The sequence below is a fragment of the Aulonocara stuartgranti genome, assembly GCF_965226115.1.
Source record: "Aulonocara stuartgranti genome assembly, chromosome: 3".
In the NCBI taxonomy this organism is placed as follows: Eukaryota; Metazoa; Chordata; class Actinopteri; order Cichliformes; family Cichlidae; genus Aulonocara; species Aulonocara stuartgranti.
The window spans coordinates 31,656,110-31,677,297 of record NC_138941.1 but is presented as its reverse complement, the minus strand read 5'-3'; the positions used below and the strand labels follow the sequence as shown (position 1 = coordinate 31,677,297).

The 21,188-nt window shown below is 42.9% G+C and overlaps 1 protein-coding gene and 1 long non-coding RNA gene across 2 annotated transcripts in view; both read left to right on the top strand.

The window, feature by feature from the left end:
* Window positions 1–63: 63 nt before the first annotated feature.
* LOC309703265 (transmembrane protein 151A) lies at window positions 64–17,983 on the top strand. The gene is made up of 6 exons (XM_082528005.1): window positions 64–749; window positions 8,764–9,084; window positions 9,712–9,846; window positions 10,117–10,256; window positions 10,361–10,400; window positions 10,596–17,983. Exons 1-6 carry the CDS (start codon window positions 681–683, stop codon window positions 11,802–11,804), a joined length of 1,914 nt encoding a protein of 637 aa, XP_082384131.1. The 5' UTR covers window positions 64–680; the 3' UTR covers window positions 11,805–17,983.
* Window positions 17,984–20,879: 2,896 nt separating this feature from the next.
* LOC309703269 overlaps window positions 20,880–21,188 on the top strand; it is a 46,707-nt gene continuing 46,398 nt past the window's right edge. The window contains exon 1 of the long non-coding RNA XR_014275838.1: window positions 20,880–20,937. This is a non-coding gene — a long non-coding RNA (uncharacterized lncRNA). The remainder of the gene's footprint in view (window positions 20,938–21,188) is intronic.

Genomic DNA, 21,188 nt, shown 5'->3' with positions numbered 1-21,188 from the left:
CTAGCTCTACGGGGGAGACTCGCGCTGGTGCACGTGATCAGGTGAATAGATGGGGCGGGGTTGTTGGTATATGACGTCAATGGGGACCCAGAGCAAGGTGCAAACACGACCGAATAAAGTTAAACGGAGACGGACATTCGTGTTTTGGTTGCCGTACTTCGATGCTGCCCGTTTCTCCTCTTCACCTTTGCGCAAAAATTCTAAAAATCGGTGGGGTGTAGCTGGAGAAATCCTTGACTCCGGTTGCCCCCCCCCCCCACCCCCTTGCGCTGTCGGTCACGCGCTCCCACGTGCACATACACACGCTTTTGTAGCTCGAGCATCACTGGAGGTGGCGTCAGCGGAGACGGTTGTTACGGAGGGTGACGGGGCTTTGACTTTGGCTGCTTCGTGCCGTCTTTCTGTGAGCGCGGAGCCGGAGGATGGAGCAGGTGGAACCAAAGCAGTAAGCGGGGTCAGCGCGAGAGGATGCGGACAGGAGGCAGGGGCTACCTATAAACCAGGAGTAGATGATGCCTATTTGCCGCAGGCCCCGCCATCGTGAAATTATATACCGACTTGCGGCGGATGGGGTGACCGAGCTCCCTGCTCCGCCGGGGAGGTCCCTGCCTTCGGAGGTTACCGGGGAGGGAGCTGCCTGTGCCCCGTTCTGAGGAAGGGAAGGAGTGGCAGGAAAGAAAATGCAGACGGAGGAGGAGACGGCCGCCGCAGAAGAGCCCATTTTGGAGGAAGGGTCGGAAAGAGAGCAGGTAAGGACATTTTTTCCTGTCTCCTTGGGGTTTACATTTCAAACAAGGGTCCAGTTTACCTAAAGGTGGATGTGTTTTCGCTCACAGAAGAACTATCAATGACACAATTTCTGTGTCCCAAACAGCCTGCCGTCTCCATGTATAGTACATGCTTTTATACGCTTATCAGTGTGCTCTTTCATTGACAAAACATGTCTTTGCCGTTGTTCCCTCCGTGATGCCTCACGCAAGGACACGGAGGAGCTTGGTTTAGTGTGAATGGAGATCAGGCTGTGGCTTTAGTAAACAGATAGGGGTGGTAGGGGGCTTAGTATTGATGCGATATGTCTGACAGGGCTGCGTGATGTGTTACTCTTGGGATGGATGGTCTTTTCTGTATAGTAGACCACGTCTACCTGCCAGCTGTCACCACAGAGATGCAAGAGGGTGACATCACAGTTTAGCCACACACCCACCTTACAGCCAGAATTACACAAGGACACGTAATGTGAAATCACGGAAAACCCTAGCAGTATGTCAGGATTTTCACCCCGGGAGTTACAATATGTTACAGTGTACCTACTCAGCAGTGTGTTTTCTTCTGATTTTCAGCTAATTTTACGAACACATACAAAGCTCATTAGCAGATATCCTTGTCCTTATTACACACATCCCTAACTACTGAAGCCTGCCTCCTGCTGCTGAAAGTCCTCACACAGGGCTCAAATGTTTATGTTTACATCTTGCCTTGAATCACTGTGTGATTACTATATTACCAGACTTAGAACAATCAGCATCATCCACTTAAACGCACTTTATCATGAAAAAAATATAATAATATTATTAATGTAATTTACCAGTGGAGTTTATGACAAGTTTACTAGCGTGACAGAGGCTACTAACGCATTCCCACTGAACGATTTGAAGACAAAGGTGGGGTGTGTTGTAATGCAAGCAGCCTGCCAGTGGCAATATGCTTGTGTCACACTTGGTGGTCAGGTGAGGCAGTACAAGGCTCCCAGTCTTATGGCAAGCCTCTTGGTCACATGTATGAATGCTATAAGGCTGCTACTATTATGTTAGTTGTCCATTAAATAAAAGCCCTTTTTTGCTTATTTGAATTACATATCTGGAAACATTCAAATAAAAATTGCAGTGACAGATTAACTGAAGAGAAAATGAGAGGCACGTCATTCATCTCTCAAGTGAGTAGTCCATTAAAAGACTACTTTGGTTTTATTGGGCTTTAAATACCTTGGCTGGGTGGCAAGCAGAGTAAGTGTATTAATTGTCCAAATACTATGAAATACACAGTACTTACAAATAAGGACTAATAAAACTGAAAATAAGAGATAAATTAAGCGTTTGGCACCTGAGAAGTGATAATTCATAAACCAATGGATGTAATGTGTGGACTAGGAACGCCTGTTAAAAGATACCTTTCACTTACAGTCCTCTGTCTGTATCCGTTCCTGCAGTGCAGACAGTGCAGTGTAATGCAATGATTTCAACCTGCATCTCTTCTCTGCCTCCATTACTCTTTTCATCTTCCCCTCCTGGTTTCCTTCCTGTTTTTTTGCCCAGTGGAGTTTACAGCCTCGTCCTCCTATCCCCCATCGTACTCGACTCTCCCACTCAAGCGTTTCCACACTCATATTTCCCTCAATTGCATTCACTTTGCGCCACATGGGAATGCATACATGTATGCACTCTTATGCAGGCATTGCTACAAATGAAGCAGAATTGAATGATTAAGATTTAAAATTGTAGCTCATACTCTTCCATACATACAAACACTCGTGCCATATTTCCATTAGCGGGAAGGTTCGTCACATCAAAGCAGGCGTTTCTAATTTCCTTCTAAGTTTCACTCGCGAATCATGAAAACTACATGAGACGCCGCTCATCATCAGGAGGGCGAGGGAAAACTGTCATGTGAAAAGAGCCAGAGGAGCTGAAAAAAGCATGTAAACTTAACAAGAATAGAAACTAAATGTGTCAACAGCCACAAAACCTGACTCGACAAAGAGAAACGTTACAACTCGCTGAGAGACAAACAAGAATAGCTTTTTCTAAAATTAACACACAAGCAATGCTCTCAATTCTTTGTTTGAATGTTTGTATTCAGTCATTATGTTTGATATTAAACATGATTTTTCTTTATTTCTTCATGCCTGTGATAGTATCTTGTTGATACTGTTGTTGTCATTTGCTACAATAACAGTTATATATTAGCAAGCAATGACCTTCTACATACAGATGGAGACTAGACTTATACTGAGAGGTTTCTGTGAAAACTTTTAGCATCCACCATTCGGATCTACAGTATTGTAACTAACATGGATTCAGGCTCACGTATAGGCCAACCTCTGCCTTCACTGATATTTAATTTATGAATAGGAGATGTCATTGTTTGGTCTGTAGTCTCCACTGAGCACACTCCAACACGGAGCAATAATGATGATAGCGTTATGAGTGTATGATGACACACTGCTGCCACATCAAGTGGTAATAATTTGTTTGCTGCCACCGAACAGTTAGTAGAAACCTGACATCTCCAAATGACTCCCTCCAGTTGTGTTGAAATGACATAATTTTTAGCAGAGCACTGTAAGCATCAGCAGCACATTTTCCTTTCTTCGCTCCCTCACTTCATTTGCCACCCACACGCTAGGATTGCTAATTATAGCTGCTCCAGTCACACCTAACCAGCTGAATCAGTATGAGCTGAAGCACGGAAGGACGGGAGAGCAGCACACGTTTTCTATTAGACACCTTAATACGGAGAGAGGGTTGTACGATCCTTTCGTGCGAAGCGCACAAACACGGTTAACGGGGAAAGGCCTGTGAGTGTTTTAGTTAGTAGAAGCAGGATGTATCGGATGTTTGCTCAGGATGTTCAAAATTACTTCTTTAAAATCTTGTTCACAGATCAAGCTGGTCCAAGATATAAAAAAACAGCCATCTGCAGTCATTGTGGGTGCTCGGGATGCTTCTCGAATGTAGATTGTGTCAAAGTGTCTGCGTTTTGAGCCCAGCAAAACTTTGTCAAGTAGTATGTTTTATGCATATTTAACCCTGAAACGATGCCATTAATGCAACAGAATATGTCGTGTCAGAGCCACTCGCCCTCTTCAAAAGAGCTTCTAAGGAGAGCAGTTCAGACTTTCAGTATGAAATAGGAAAGATGACACCCTCCAGGCTGGGCTATATAGATTTCTTTGCATAATGGTGTCAAGGAAACTGAGATTTCACTTTGATCTGTTGCAGCCAGAGTTGTTTTTATAGACAAAAGTGTTGATTGTTGGTCAGTCCTTCAGGAGGTCGGTGGTGGGCAAAAGTCTTGAGTCACCCCTCATTTCTTGCAGTATGTAAGGGAAAACAGATTTGTACAATTTGAACAAGCGTGAAAGTAAATATTTTAGTGGGGTAAGATGAAAATCTGTTGGCACTTTTCTGCCTTTGTAATTCCATCAATTTTGACAAGATCTCCAACACCAGTGGCTGAAAGCAGCTCCAAACCATGACAGAGCCAAACTGTGTTTTACAAAGGGCTGTAGACGCCCACAGTGTAACTCCTCTGACCTTCTCCATCCATACATACGTGAAAACTATTTGAACCAGCATCTTCACATTTGGATTCATCACTCCATACGTCCTGTTGTCACAGATATCCAGTCCATTTCTTGTGTAATTTGGTATACCTCAGCCTCTGCTCCATTTCCCTTCATTAAAAATGACTTCCTGACAGCCACCCGTCCACTGAGACTGTTTCTGATGAGGCTTCAGTGTACAGCAGATGGATCAACTGAAGGTTCAGCCTCTCTCAGGTCCTGTGTCAGGTCTTTGCTAGACTTTTTCTCTTGTTTCTTAACGTTAATTTCAGATACTGTTCAATACTGTTGTTTGTTTTAGTGTAGACACAACACTGGTTCATCTTTTGAGTTAGGTGCCTTTTTATGCCTGAACGATTCACAGATCAGTGTTAAGTAAACAAACAAAAAACATTCCTCTGAAGATGATATATGAAAGATCAGCGTTGCTAAAAGTTAGTGGAGTCTATTCAACATAGTTAACCTTACTCTGCAGTGAATACAACATCTGATTGTGTTCATTCAGTAGCAAAGAAAGCGTTTACTGATGTCATAGATCATTGTTCGTTCTAGGGCTGCCACAAACGATTATTTTGACTAGTCACCGATTATTTTTGCGATTAGTCGACTAATCAGATCATCATCCATTGGACGTAAAATGTACAGCTTATTGCACCAGCAGCATCTGCTCTTATATAACTATCATTAGCTTACAGCTTGAAGTGTTTAAGGTATGTGCTAACTAAAAATAACGACAAGATGATAGTTTATTAAATTTTAATGACATTTGCAGATTGTTTCGGTGAAACAGACATCTCCGAAAACGTCGGAGCGCTTTTAAAAATATGTGGTATCTTGATAAACCGAGCAGATATTTGAGGTTTACACAGCTACATTCTCACCTGAAAATATGTTAAACTTTATTTTGTGACCCAGAAAGAATAATAAGAGTAATATTAAAACTAACTAGCGGCCGCCATCATTGAAAACTACGCTAGGCTGCACTATGAAATATGGGACACCGTTTCTTCTTCTTCGGGGTTTAACGGCAGCTGGCATCCTTGTACATGCAGTGCTGCCATCTTCTGTTTCAGTCCGTTATTACACTCTTAAATCCTACTACTTATTCCTGTGTCTTTTGGGATCTACAAAGCTTCAAACGACGCGTCGACTATTAAATCAGTCGTCGACGTTTTTAAAAGTCGACGCAATCGTGGCAGCCCTAGTTCGTTCTCCACAGACTTCTGGACAACTTGAGGTCTTTTTGCAAACAAATACAGTATAAATGTTGGATGTACCTTTCCGTAGCTGTGACTGCGAAAAGGTGTATAACAGCTTTCTGACTTGACCTCTTTAACCTCCTAGGACGTGGCGTCCACATGTGTGGACATCACATTTTGGGTTATTTAGACCAAAATACTCAATTTTGCTTCAGCTTTTAGACCTGCAATCTCAGACCATCTTTTACCTACAGTCTATGACTGAATCTGCATGCTTTCAGAGGACACTGAGCTGTGGCTCCCGTTCATGCTGTAAATCTCACCTAAGTTGTCAAGCTGTCGTTTTAAGCTGTCACATGGTTACGATGAGAATAATAAGTCAACAATAATTAAGGACCCACAAATGCAACACGCCTGGTTTCTGCTGCTGATAATTATTCATGAATTGGGCTGAATATTGACAATAGCCTTCCAAATCCCCTGCTAGTATTACTGTTTTTAGTATTAAAGCTTTTTTGGTTTTCAGTAAAGTTTTCTTTTTTGCTATTTTTGTAGTACAAAATCTTTGTTTGTTTTTTCTAAATCAGTTCTTTCAGCAATCCTTTGCCTCACCTAAAAATATTTTCTGGTCCACATAGTTGCACACTCTGGTTTTTTTTTTTTTTATTTGTTGTAGGCTCAAATATCCTGGTAGAATAATAATTACTAAGGAGGTGTTAGTAGGAGCTTTTCCTCCTTTGAAGTTACTTCTACTCCACTAAAGACTTTCAGTTTTCTGAAGACAACTACTTGTGTGCATTGTTGCTGGATTTGGAATTTGACCCTCCATTAGTGGCTGTGTAATAATTAAAATGGCCTCTCAGTCCCATATATGGTGTATAATTCCCATTACTGTAAATAGCTGGCGTCATGCAGAGTTGATGGTTGACAGAGTGCTCTGATGTTTCATCTTTCACTGGAATTTGTGTGGTGACTTACGGCACTGGTTTATTTGACTATGCTCACTAAGTCGTGCTAAAGCTCTGGCACTCAGGTTTCTTCACCTGTGGGACAGAGAATGGCTCATACTGACAAAAGCTGACTGGGATAAGTGCTTACAGGAATAATCTGACTCCTGTCTTGGGCTGATTGTACCCACACTGGCATCACGGCTGCAGATTCTTGTTGAAAATGCTTGACACATTTTTTTTGGTACTGCTGGAGTATTTTCTTCTTCTTTTGGGTAATAGGTAAACGACAAAAGAGGTTTGGTGCCAGAAGGACAAAATAAGGGCACAAGAGGGAGGGAGACGGTGGAAAAGGATGGATTTTGGCAGTGGAGTTCTCTGGAGAGAGGTGCACTCTGTCACTGCTGCTGGCTCTTTAGCTTCTCTCCCTCTCTCCTCATCCTCCTCTTCTTATTTAGCTTCCTTTCATACTTGCATTCATGAAAAGTTCTCTGTCTCCCCTCACACTCCTCATCCCCTCCCCCTACGCTACACTCTTAGCCCAATCAATCCACTTAGAGACAGACTTTGAAAGAGGATGTAACAGAGGAGACATGGAGGGTGGGGTTGGCAGGCGAGGACAGAGTGAGGCGAGGTAAAAGTTCTGATTGGTGGGTACAAAATGCTTAGGAGCTCGGGGAGTAGATTTGGGGGAGGAGGAGGAAAAAGAGATTGCATAAGAATAAACAAATGAAAGAAGATGTGAATACGAGAAGCATTAAATATGATATGAAGTTGGTACCACGGATCATTTTCATTTTCTTAAAGGCAGCAAACCTATTTTTAGAATCTTAAGGCCTGCACTTGGATGCTTTTTGGCAGCTTTTGCAGAGTGATAACAGACTGGTGGAGTGTAGATGCCCTTCTCTCTGCCTTTCACTGCTCGCCCTTGACGTACAGTAGTGAAAAATGTCTGTGTGTGTGTGTACAGTTAATGTGAGCCTGAGTCTGTTTGCACAGTCACGTATAGACACAAAAAGTAAATCATTAAAGGTTAAGGTACAGACATATTATCAGCTGAGGATAAGGTAAGATTTGCAGTAACATTGGTATATGTTTCAGGCAAGACGCGCAAATGTCCTCTGAAATCATGGGTGCACATTTGTGCGTGTTTGTGTGCTGTGCATCCACCAAGATCTGCTAGCAAATATAGCAAATAGCAAATTGAGGCTCTGTTGTGGTGCGCAGGGAGAAAGTGAAGGATATGAGAGTGTGTGTGTGAGTGATATACTGTAGAAGGAGGGAGGAGAGGGGCCAGTGTGTGAGATAAATGGAGGGCGTGATGTGCTGACAGGACGAGCAGACTTGACTGAGAGGAGGAAAGGACAATGGTGTCATCCCATCTTTTTTTTCCTTCTTTTCGTCATCTGCTTTGTTGCTCTTTCGCCTTGTCGCCTTCACCACAGGGGAGACATCAACGCAGACACAAATAAGCACCCTTTGTCACATGAAACAGTTCAGGTGTGTGTTAAATGTGTTCCTTTCTCATCACGTTTTTATGAGGTATGCATAAAAATGAGGTATGTTTGTTTTTTTTTCCTTTTGGCACAAGCAGTCTGTCTTTCTGTCCTTCATTCACACACACACAAACTGCAGCAATGCTGATATGCTCCTGATGTTGGAGCGGAGTCAGTTGGCTAGAGAACCGTCTAGAAGCATCGTTCTCATCTAAATTATTCACATACTCTCCGCTGGCTGCATTACAGTGCTGAGAAACGTGCATGCTGGCGTGAGTATGGATAGAGATAGCAAGACTGAAAAGAATGAGGCGCATTAGACCATCTATGTCTGTATATCTCAAATGTGTGTGCGTACGTATATGTGTGTGTTTGAGTGCGCTGTAATATGATGTCTCCACAGTGCAAGTCAGGCTGTGTGCACTTAGAGAGTGGCATAAGCAGTGTGTGTGTGTTCCTAATATGCAGCACTTATCCTGTGATGGGAGTGGGGCAGCGTAATGCATTCCTTTGGTGAAGACCTCAGCTTACACACTTTCTCTGTAATGTGACACTGTTTACCAAACAGGAAGAATGTGGTTATTAAAACCTCAGCAGGTACAGAAAACCTGTGTTGCGTCCTTTACAAACATTTTGTGTTCAGCAGCATTGATTGTCACCTGTCTGGCTTTATTAATGAGGCATATTTAGAGGCATGTTGCGTTGTTTATCACTCTCGTGGCTGCCAATGTGTGTAGTCTTGTGGCTCAGCTGTTTTTTTCCTCTCTGTGCCTCCACAGCAACGGCCAGTCCAACAGTCTCTGGCCTCTTCCCTTTGTCGGGAGTCCCACTGGAAGTGCCTCCTCCTGACCCTCCTCATGTACGGCTGTTTTGCCACGCTGGCCTGGTGCGCTCTCTGTCGCGTACCCGTTCTGGGCTCCTCCTCCGTATCTGCTGACGGCACCTCGGCGGCCTATTACATCCAGCATTTGGAAAGTCCGTGTTCTAGTGGTTACGTGTACATCCCACTGGCCTTCCTGGCCATGCTGTATGTGGTTTACCTGGTGGAGTGTTGGCACTGCTTCTCCAAGACGGCCATGTTGGCTCATGCTGAATTCCAGGTATGTGTCAAAGTTATAGCCTGTATTTTGAAGGTGGGTGTAATGGGCTCGAGTGAGGTGATTCCAGCACGAAACAGAAAGACGCTGAAAGAGAAATCTAGAAAGACCTGTTATTAAAAAAACAAATCTGTTCACTTAGTGATTGTTTTTTGTGTCTGGAATCCTTAAAATGGTTAAACCAGTAAAAATAATGATTAAAAAAAGAAAATCCTCACTTCAAGGAAGCCTGAATTAAATTTGTAATATTTCATGAGGAGCGTCATTATACAGCTTCCTTCCCTACATGTGGAAATTAGCTGACCGAGGGTTTTGCTGTTTTTTGGTTACTTCTGGCCTGTCCTTTGTCTGTCTCCAAACGTAGAGCTGTTTGTCTGTCTCTACTAAGAAGGAAACGATAGAAGGACAAAAATAATCCCACAATAACCAAACCATCACCAGCCTGCACAGCTTTAAACTGTATGCAGATAGTAAAACAACTCTTTCTGCTTCTGCTGTGATTGCACGTTTTAGGCAATGTTATGTCTTTATCTCGTTTTTAACACATCAGGCAGCAAGTTGGTTGTAGAAAGTGTAAAACATTGTGACATGTTTTAAAGCAGCCTTGTTTTACCTCATTGTTTTACACAGGAAGTATACGAGCGTGTGCAGAGACTTCAGCAGGCCACACCCTGTATTTGGTGGAAGGCCATCAGCTATCACTACGTGAGGAGGACCAGACAGGTGACAAGATACCGCAATGGAGATGCATATACGACCACACAGGTGAGGACACTTTTCTGGTTCTACACACTCACGTTTCACCCTTCCTGTTATCCTGACTGCTTTTGATATAGTGAATGTTGTTGAGCTGTGACAAACAGCTGTTCACAGAAGGCAAAAAATTCCATACAGCTGAGTTTTATTCGTGCTGGAACATATTTTGAAAATAAAAATGTCCCTCTAGTATCACACATCCTGCTTTCCTTCCTCCTCTCCTTTTTTCTTCATCATTATTCGACCTCTTTGTCCGTGCCCTGCTTTTTTCTTCTTCAGGTCTACCATGAGCGGGTGAACACTCATGCCTCAAGTTCTGAGTTTGACTACGCCCGCTATGGTGTCAAAGACGTGTCAAAGGAGCTGTTGGACCTGCAGCAACACCCTGCTGTTCGCCTGCGTTTCACAAAGTGTTTCAGGTATCAGCGAGACATCAAATTTAAACCTGTATGACTTTGATTGTTAAAAGGTTTACCTTCTTTTTAAGGTGAAATAGATAGTGACTCATTTTTGTGTTCTTTAGCTTTTCAAGTGCACGTGCTGAAGCTGCCTACCTCACCCAGGTAAGATGTGAGGGATCAATGAATGCGATTCATTTTGTTCTTTATTTTTTTTTAAGCTTAAACAAATGTCCATTTTCATTTTAAATCAAAAATACGAAGCATTTGAATCAGTAAATTTCTTAAATATTGGTAATAATTTAGCATTAAATCTTATACAGTGTTTTACTTTTTGATTTTTTTCTCTGTAATTGCAAGCGAGCACGCTTCTTTGGGGAGAACGAGGGGCTTGATGACTACATGGAGGCCAGGGAGGGAATGCACCTTAAAAACGTGGATTTCCGCGAACACATCCTAGCATTCTCCGATCCGGCTCACCAGCCGTGGTTCTCCAGGCACAAGGTGTTCTGGCTGGCTTCAGCTTTCCTCCTGTCGTGGCCGCTGCGAGTTGTGTCGGAATACCGCACAGCGTATGTCCACTACCACGTGGAGAAGCTGTTCGGGGAGGACGAGGATACCGTTGGGGGAGTCGGTGGAGGAGGGCCAGGCGGAGGTGGAAGAGGGGACGGCGTTGAAGGAGGGACTGAGAATGGAATCCACCCAGGAGGAATTTCGATTGGCATTGGTGTGAATGGGACAAGCTACAGAGCCATCTCTCGTGTCAACACGGTGGACATGACAGAATTGGAGTGGCACATTCGCTGTAACCAACAGATGGTCCCGAGCTACTCTGAAGCCCTCCTTATGGACTTAGAAACGAGTGGGGGGACAAACCCTACAGCCTCCACACCTATCTCTGGGCCTCAAGGCATCACTCCCAGCCAGGGGACCAACCCCCCTCCTCTGGCTTTGCCTGTGGTGTTCAACTCGGCTTACCTCCTTCAGAGCTGCCCCCGATGCCGGCGGACCACATCGAGTGCCAGTCTTCCATCCAGGCTAAGGGCTTCAATGGGAACCACAGCCCTCCTGAACGCTACAGTGGCAGGGATCAGAGCAGCAGGGCAAGGAGGTGGGGGTATGGGAGGGAGACTGGTGCTCAGTCGGAGCGGGTTCTCTCTCGGGAGACTTGGAGGTGGTCGCCAGAACAGCCTGTTTCATTCAAGAAGCATGGGGGGTGGGCTGGGAGGAAGTAGGGAAGATGGAGGAGGAGGAGGGGTAAGTGGTGGAGGGGGTGGAGGTGGTGGAGGATTCCTTGGGTTAGGTTCAAGACAGAACAACGAGGAGACCAGAGGAGTGCTTGAAGGGGAAGGTGACGATGACGAGGAAGAAGAGCAGGAGCAGAGGAGGAGGGAAGATAGAGGAAGAGGAAGGAGAGAGAGGGATGAGGAGGCAGAGCAAGACAACGCAGGGGGAGGAGAGGCGAGAGAGGGTGAGAGGGATCGGCCTCCATCCTATCAGGATGCGTTCTTCTTCCCCGTCCTCATTATACACGGCGAGGAGAGCTGCCATGCCGGAGACGACATGTGATGAAGAGAAAAATAAAAACACTGAGAGCGAGAATGTACAGGCACAGGCTGAGGGAGATGAAAGAAGAGAGGAAGGATGCATAGAGAGAAGAAAGGATTCAGACAGAACACAGTGAGAGAGGTAAGAAAGACAAAACAGGAGAGATGTAGGGAAAAGAGAAGATACTGTCAGAGGAACTGGGAAAGCAAACGAAGGAGATATGACAAATACAGTGCATACTGTAAAAAGTCAGTAAACCCACTAGATCAGAAGAAGAGAGCTGATAGAGAGTGCAGCAGCGAGGTGAGATAGAGTCTAAGACAAGGAGCAAGGGCAAGAAAATCTTTGCAATTTTAGGTGACGGATTGGATAATTTGGAAGACTGCAAAGTTAGAAATGTCTATCTTCAGCTATATCGGAGCAGGAGTGGGAGGGGTAACAAGTCTAAAGATAGCAGCTTGGAGAGGCAGTGGAGAGACACCAAACCAGCTGAGAGGTAGTGGAGTTTGTTGTTGTCTAATCTTTCTTTAACACAAATGAAAGACTACAAAAAGGGAATTTAAAGAATAATATATAGAGAGAGGAACTGAGAATCGGGCCAATTTAAAGAATCAAAATTGATAAGAGGTTATAAATAATTCAGATGTGGGAATAAATAGATCATGTAAAATACAGCGTAGTAAAGTAGAGCAAAAGACATCAGCATGCACGCAGACACGCAGGCTAAGAAGAATCCAAAATGGACACAGACCAGATTACCCTAAATCTCATTTTTCCATTTGACAGATTCTTAAAAGCTAGAAAATAAAATTATCCAAAAGATAATCACAAAAGGAGGGGGGGGGGGGGGGGAGATGTAGGACTGATCACAGACACAACAACCTCTGAACAACAATCCTGACCTTGAATCTAATCAGGAAATCCAAATATCATTCGAACAGGTGAGAAGATTCAGTCAGATTCACCGTTATGACCTCACACGGCACCTCTAACAGAAGGCAGTAACAATAAAAGAGGAGAAGCATTGATTTCCTCCCCGTCTCGTCATGCTGTATTACGTCTTATTTCACCATTAGCTTCCCCACCACTCTATCCATTACTGTTATAGAGCCGATAGGAAAAAAACTCCATAAAAGTAGAGCAGTCGCTTCCTCTACTTCTCAGCGCTGCCCTGCCCGTCTTCTCCCCTCTGTCCATTTTATCACATGTCCTGTCTTTCTTCTTTCTATTGCTAAAAAACTAGTGAGGAGCATCATATATTTGGAAGAAGCAAATGTTGCATTAACACAGTGAACTCCCCCATCCTCTCACCCCACTCCATCCTTCTGCTCCTCCTTTTATTTTTTTTTCAAGCGGTTGATATATGACACCCTCCTCGCTCCTGTAGGCGACGAGATCGCATTTTCACATATCACATCTCCCCGAGGCTGAGGTTTCCTCTCAGTGACCATATTTTATAAACTGGATTTTCCCCCCACTTGTGTAACGTTATTGTGACCTTTACGCCTGTGCATTTGAAAGGGGAAAAAGCAAATTATGTGGGCACCGTGATATAAGTGACTTCACCGAAAAAGTAACAGCTGAAAGGTTTGATTCTCACATGAGCTTTAAATTTCCCCAGTGATGCCAGTGTAGTTGTGCTATAGATTAACACATTTGTTCCCAAAGATAGGCCTGCATGCTACTAAGAAAACGCAATAACCCCAAAACCCTCCTCCTTATCAATATACTATGTAGTACTACATGTGGTTAGGCATGGAAAATGACCTCTTTATCTCATTTATGTCCATAAGATTGGACTGCATGGGAAGTAACACTTACAGTAAGCAGCAATCAGAGATTTAATTGCTTCCTTTTTTATCGCACAGACAACAAAATTGCGAATGAGGAAATACAGTATGAGGTTAACTCCCACTAACGATCTGTCATTATCAGCCCTGTGAAAGAACTGTGGCCCTAACTCTGCTACCTCCTACTCTCTGAGAATCATCTGCAAATAAGAAACAGTGCTCTCTGAAAAACATCGCCTCAGCATAAAATGTGTAAACGTTTGCTGGCATAGAGATGCATGTTAGCTACTAATAGCTGTGTAGCAAATATGGCTATCGTTGCAAAACGCAGTGCCAAAAAGTAGCGATCGATGAACAATCTGCACCGATTCAGATATTTTAGACGTATGTAGACAAGGGCATGGATAGCTGTGTCCTACTTCCTGCGTTGTCACGTCTCAGCCCAGGAGAGGCAATCGGCACAGACAGTGAGACCTTCAGTGCTTTGATGCTGATACTTTCCAAAGCACACTAAACACGCTAAAGTAGTTCGATGAACATTTGTTGACCTTTCCTGCATAGCGCCCTTCAGAGGTCACTCCAGCCACTATCTGATGTCGGAAGCGTCTCCCTCGTTCTCTCTCTCTCTGCTTCCTGTTCACAAGGGAATGAAAAGCACACGGAAAGAGCCGAGTAAAGAGCCACGAGGCAGAAACAATGCTGGATCAACTTTGCGAGCGATGGCAGTAAACGGACACGTTTACCGCACGCAGACACGGATGTGGATCGAGCAGAGACAACGGGGAAAAGTTCTCTCATCGCAACTTTCTGGAGAGAGAAAGTGGAGCATGACTGCTGACCTGGTTTGGCGTAGGGGACACATACATGCGCGCACACTCTGACACACATTCACACACACTGGATCTTGTGTAGCTTTTGGGAGGGAATCGGCGCAAATAATGAGGGGAAGCAAAACTGTCGAGGAGCGAAGAAGTGGAAAAATGCTGAAAATGTGAGATTAAAATGACAATTATTTTTACATAATCAGTCATTATCTCAGTCTATTGACCTGTGGATAAAACTGACTCCATTCATGTCCCTAAACAAAAAGAAGCACTGGAAAAAGCACCGAACACACTCCTGTGTTCATTTATTTGTATAATCGCATTGTTCTCACTAATTCTCGGACTTTTGTTTCACTGTAATAACGTGGCTACTGTTCAGTATGTGTTTTTGATCTTCGCGGTGAAAAGTAACGAGCTCTAACTGAAAACCTGAATCTGTCAGTTCAGTCAGTGATTTGCTACTTTTATATCATCTACATTTGTAGACGTTTTTCAGGTTGTTTAAGTGATCCAGATGCTTTTGTAAGCTTACACTTATCTTTGCTGGTTTTTATTATTATTTTTGTTATTTTTGTAAAACTGACAATGCTCCTGGCCCAGTCAGCTTGGGTTGATGAGCCTCAAGTTGTGGTTTGGATGCAGTTATACTTGCTTACAAGTCTTATTTGCTCATTTGTTCATCTTAAATAAGTGTATTACACTAATACTTGTTGTTACTGGATATTTATATCATGTTTTAGTATCTCTGAGTGTGTCAAAAGTGTGTCAGCCACTTCAGGTGTGCCAAGAGATCTTTGTGCCCATGATGTCTTACACAAACACACACTCACACTCGCGCTTGCATGTTTAGTCACAGCAGTAAAGCGGCCATTACTACAGCTTGTTTTAGACTAGAGTGGCATTCATCCCAAAACCCATAATCACCGCACACATGCAGTCTCCAAACACAAACATGCGCGCATGTACACACACACTGAAAGCATGGAACTTTCCTGCTACGCTGCCTTTGTGTTGCCAACGTTTTCTGCTCAGGATTTCAGTTAATTGCTGCGTTCCTGGGACAACAAAAGCTTTTCTTCATAAATCCATCAACATGCCAAAGCAAAAAAAAAAGTAAAAAACTTACAGAGAATGCCTGCGCTTATATACATGCACATTAACAGCTCACACAGGTGGCTTCACCAGATCCACACAATGTGCAACAGTGTGATCTGTGCTCGTGCACTGTGGGGCAGAAGCAAACATTTACATGAAGCGACTAAACTTCATCATCAACATGCACATTTTTGTTTCTTACAAATGTTTGTTAATTGTTTCATAGCTGAGGTGCTGTTCACGCGTAAATCCACCTAGAATGTTTTTAATACTTGGTGGTTTGCCTGATAGAACCTGGCACGTGACTTTCATCCACCAGATGGCAGCAGAGCCTTATATATATGAAGGTTAATGGGGATAAACCACCAACAGCGACCCAGTGTAGAAAACAGCTGCTGTCCCATGCTTTGTGGGTTTGAGACTTAAGCATCTGTACACACCAGCTGGTGATGTGAAACCAGGTGATTTGTTTAGCTGCAGATTTTCCTTTTTTTTTTTTTTAAATTGATTTATTTATTTTTAAAGCACATGCTGTGACATCACTGGTTGACGTCGCTTGTGTCTGATCTGATTGTGCTTTAATCATCTCAGCCTCTGCTGATTTTATTCTTTTCCTTTAACTGTGACTGAATGTGTTGCCGAGCAGTATTGCTCATGCCCCTGCTTCTGGCTGGACTTGTATGTGTTGCTAAGCGGCTTTCTGAACGTATAACCACAAGCAGTGGGCGCTACACTATTAGACAAAGACATTTTTACATTTTGTGACCTAGCTTCCATTTCACCTACACAAACAACTTATCGTCTGGCCGTTTTGCGCTGCACGACACAAAGCGACACGGAGGAAGTTGGACTGTGTTCAACACTCCTCTTAGAGCAGTCGAATGCACGACGGTTTCCTTTCTCATACACGCTTTTCTTTCTTCGCTCAGACACAAAATCCTGCTCTCATTTTCCACCGTTTCACCAACGTCACCACTTGAATATCTTATAAAATGCTCTAGCAATTATGACCGATGTATTGTTGTCAATACTGTTACTGTTTTTCTCGTGGTCATGGGGTGAGTCGAGTAGTCATACCAAGTTTGTCAAACACCGTAAAAAACAATTAAAAAAAAAAGTTAAATGGTTTGACTTGAAGTCACGTGGATTCCAGCTGCATGATGAGCCTTCATTTTCATATATACCTTGCTGGCTAAACAAATACAAAAGTGTGACCAGGTGTCACAAATGGATTTCTTTGACTCTGTACATGTTGGACTGTCGAAATGCAGCTGAAATTGCTGCGTATACAGACAATAATTGTAACATTCATACATACTAACAAGCATTTTGACCTTTGACCTCAAACACAACAGCGTGAGTTGCATTAAGTCTCCCTGATAACAGCAATTACAACAGCAATGTTCTGTTCACGCTCTTTTGGGAACGTGAAAAAGCATACGTCTAACGAGCCCTGTGTCCGCGGTGATACAGTATCCGTGCCCTTTGTTTTTGCACTGCAATAAAGAGCAGCTGTGTGTCGCTGATGCAACGATGTGTCACCACCTTAAGGCAGTCAGTCTGCCGCTCCGACACGAAAGACGATAATCAATAGCACAAAAAATGGTCGCGTGTAAAAGCTCAAACGCATATAATCACATCGCTGTCGTCTCGCTGTATTTACGTGTCCTCCTCTGAAGTTTAAAGCAATATATAATTATCCTGCAGATACACAGTGTCTGGTTAAAGGCTGATTGTATGATTGAGGTCACATTAGAGTCAGGCTGAGTTTAAAAATGTGTTGATACGGGTTAAAGACGCAGCAAACGTCGACTGTGTCGCCTGACGTTATTTAGTCCGCTTTGCCGCTGCCCTGTACGCAAGCTCTCTCGCTGTCTCGGCGCTAACTTCGCATTTCAGTTCACATTTCCTTTCCTGCTGAATATTTCATGCTGCTGGATTGCGTGTGATCGAATGTCAAACAAACGGATTGTCACCACAGTGTAGTTGTAATGTACATGCAGCCTCTATGGGTTTGAAACAATAATGTCACATACAGCGCATTATTGTCTTACACAGTGACGTGTGAAGCCGAGACCGGGCTTTCTGTTCAAGCACCGTCGAGCAAAATGTCCTCAGTATTTAAGCTACTTACTATGTAACTGATAATGAGATTGTCAATATCACAGCAGATTAAAGCGTTTGTCACCGGCCTGTTTAAGATAATGTAATTTCATTATTTGAGCGGATGGTGACTGTGAAGGTAATAGAGACGGCGGCAATAACACTGTTAACTGATGCGATCCCGGTGATGATTAATGATGATTAATTATAATGGAAGTTGGAAGTTACAAATAAAGTCAGTCTGCTTGATATACCAAAGTTTATCTTGTGAGATTATTATCCCAATCACATCATTTGAATAGACCAGTTCTTGTACTGAAGTGTTTCTTTCTTTTTTGTTTGTTTAAGATATTCAGGTCTTATTTGATTCAATTCCGAAAATGGAATAATCTCCCCAGTGTAAGTGTAAAGAGTCTAAGTTCTAACAGTTTATAATGAAAACGACTTGTGATTTAATCTCCTTTCTCATTTTAAATGATCAAAACATCAGTGTCAGTGAAACTATCTGCAGCCTGTCTTAGCTTTGATAGGGTAATTCAGTTGTGCAAGCACGGAGAGACGGAAAAAAAACTCCCTTTTAACAGGAAGAAACCTCCAGCAGAACCGGGCTCAGGGTAAGAGGCATAGTACACTCTGCACACATCATCAGTTTGTTTTAGGACTAGTCAAGAGAGACGTTTCCCGATATGTGTGATAGCAAGTCCAAAAACCATGAATGTCTTTAGATTGTGTAATTAAGAGAAAAATTGATCTTAGCTCAACAGCTGAAAGGCTTCTAAGTAGTAAAATATTTGATAGTTTCATTCTGCCCTTTGCATTGTATGTTGGTGAAGTATGGGGTCCACTCAGTCATGTCTGCATGCACAATTCTGCAGATACATTTTTACATGTACACAGGCAAACATCAACAAATACCTGCTGAGCAGCAGTAGATCCATATCCATCCATTTTCTTCTGCTTAGCTAATTAATTGAGGGGGGTTGCCAGTCTGTCATAGAGTTATTACAGAGAGACAGATAACCAACCAAAGACTCACCAATTAACCTAACCACACTATCTTCATGTCTTTGGACTGTGCGAGGAAGCCAGAGAACCCACGCAGAGAATATGCTCCACACAGAAAGGCCCCAGCCAGGTGGATTTGTACCCAGGACATTGTTGCTGTGAGGCGACGGTGCTAACCACCACAACACCCTGCTGCCCGTAGGTACGGGACCCACTGAAACTCAATTTTAAATTTTAATCATCTTAAATCCAGCCTCCAAGACACAACCTCCCAGCTCTCCCCTACATAAATTATTGCTGACACTAACTGCCCTCTCTCTAACTCCCTGTCCAGTCTCACAACAGCACCGCAAACACTGATCAGATTGAATCATATAATGCCCCATTGCAAAGGGACCTTTTTAGAACACTGGAAAGAAGAACGCAATCACCAAAGCAGACCATAAACAGATTATGTATTGGCAGAATACATAATACATATATATATATGTATATATATATATATGTATATATATATATGTATATATATATATATGTATATATATATATATATGTATATATGTATATATATATATGTATATATATATGTATATATATGTGTATATATATATATATATATATATATATATATATATATATATGTATATATATATATATATAGTTGTTATTTTATAAACTGTATTTTGATTCTTTGCCAGTAGTGTTTTCAGAAACTCATGTTAATACAACCTTTGAACTAAACTGAGGTCCGCACAGGGACAGAACATGCAAACTACACCTGGCTGGTGGATTCAGACCCAGAACCCACTTTCTGTGAAACAGCAATGCGAGCTACCAGGCGAGCCATTACCTTTACATTACTACCATTATTATCACTTTTTTCCTTCTATCCATCCATTCGCTTCCGCTTATCCTTTTTCAGGGTCGCGGGGGGGCTGGAGCCTATCCCAGCTGTCTTAGGGCGAGAGGCAGGGTACACCCTGGACAGGTCGCCAGTCTGTCGCAGGGCTAACGCGTAGACAGAGACAACCATTCACACTGACATTCACTCCCGCATTCACGCCTATGGGCAATTTAGAGTTATCAATTAACCTATCCCTACTAAGTGCATGTCTTTGGACTGTGGGAGGAAGCTGGAGTACCTGGGGAGAACCCACGCAAACACAGGGAGAACATGAAAAAACTCAAAAAGAAAGACCCCAGCTTGATGGTGGAATTGAACTCAGGACCGTCTTGCTGTGAGGGAACAGTGCTAACCACTGTGCCACCATACTTCCTTCCATAGTAAATAAATAACACGAAAAATACAAGAGTATTTCTGCTTGAACTGCTTTTAACATAAGAAAGTAGAACTACCAGAAAAATACTGCAAAATGTAGTATTACATGTAGGTCACACTACTCCTCAACACTGCATACTGGGAGGTGGCCCAGTTCTTCTGGAGTTCGACTCCAGAGTTGAGACCAAAACAGTAATTTTGTTTTGATCTCCCACTTCTAAATCTGTGGAGACGTCTTCAAGGAAACCTGAATATCAGTTGTTTACTGTATTATATTGACATGCACAAAAAAAGGGTCCACGGCGTTAATCTTTCTTTTATCTCAGTATTTTGAAACAGAGTTGATGGCTGCATTTGTAGTTTCTGTCATTTTCATATCAGTTCAGAAAAGCCAGGCTCAGTAAATTAATCAGGATTAATAATGACTAGCTGCTTGCTCACATTCCTCTGTTTAAATCGACTCGCTGTATAATAGATGAAAAGCTGCGTTATTGATGTAGGAGAGGCCCGGTAGTGTGCAAAAGACACACTTACGTTCGCATAAAATATTCACAAAGGTTATTTCCATTTCTGCATCATTCACAGGCTGAGCACAACAAGCTGGAACATATTGATCACGTTGGCAAAAGCGCACTTACGCTTCCTTTGAATGGGCTTTGTTCCCATCATGTTAAAGCGATTGTGAACTGTGTTTTTCCCTCTCTGTAATCTCACATCACTGTAAGATCACAGCACCATTCTGCTGTACGTGAAGCTTCTGTTTTGTTTTGATTTTCTGAAACTGCACAGCTTGAGGTGTAGTCATACATTTGTCATCCGACTTGTTTTCCATAGGTTTAGACATCAAAGTACTTTCGACAAAAGCTTTTGTCAGATCAGTAATGCACAGAGTCGGGAGATAGGAAATTTCATTACAGGTTTCCCATCCCAGGGGAATGTCTCCAAGATCCACTTGTTTGTTTTCATCAGGTTTTTCATCTAAGAATGACTCTGTTCGATGTTTATGAAGTCAGCGGTTGAGCTCCGGATCGATACATCAGACACGAATTGCTTCAAAAGTAAGCCAAAATTCATACTCTTTCATATTTTTTTTTAAACCACTGTATATCAGAGTTGCAGTAAAACAGTACGTGGTTAACGCTGACTGCACAGTGCAAGCTGTTGAGTCAGACACTAGAGGCCAGCAGAGCCTTTGCATCGTGTTTCTCCGTTTGGATGTTAGGCATGTGAGCAGAATTTCAAATCGTCCTCCATTTCAAAGACGTGCATGGTAATGCATGTGGAACAGCCACAGATATGTTTTCATACC

Excerpts from the sequence above, each read along its gene's own strand:
- LOC309703265 (XM_082528005.1), top strand. The coding sequence starts at position 681 with ATGCAGACGGAGGAGGAGACGGCCGCCGCAGAAGAGCCCATTTTGGAG. Across the intron at positions 9,085-9,711 it reads TGGCTCATGCTGAATTCCAG|GAAGTATACGAGCGTGTGCA; the intron begins GTATGTGTCAAA and ends TGTTTTACACAG. Across the intron at positions 9,847-10,116 it reads ATGCATATACGACCACACAG|GTCTACCATGAGCGGGTGAA; the intron begins GTGAGGACACTT and ends TTTCTTCTTCAG.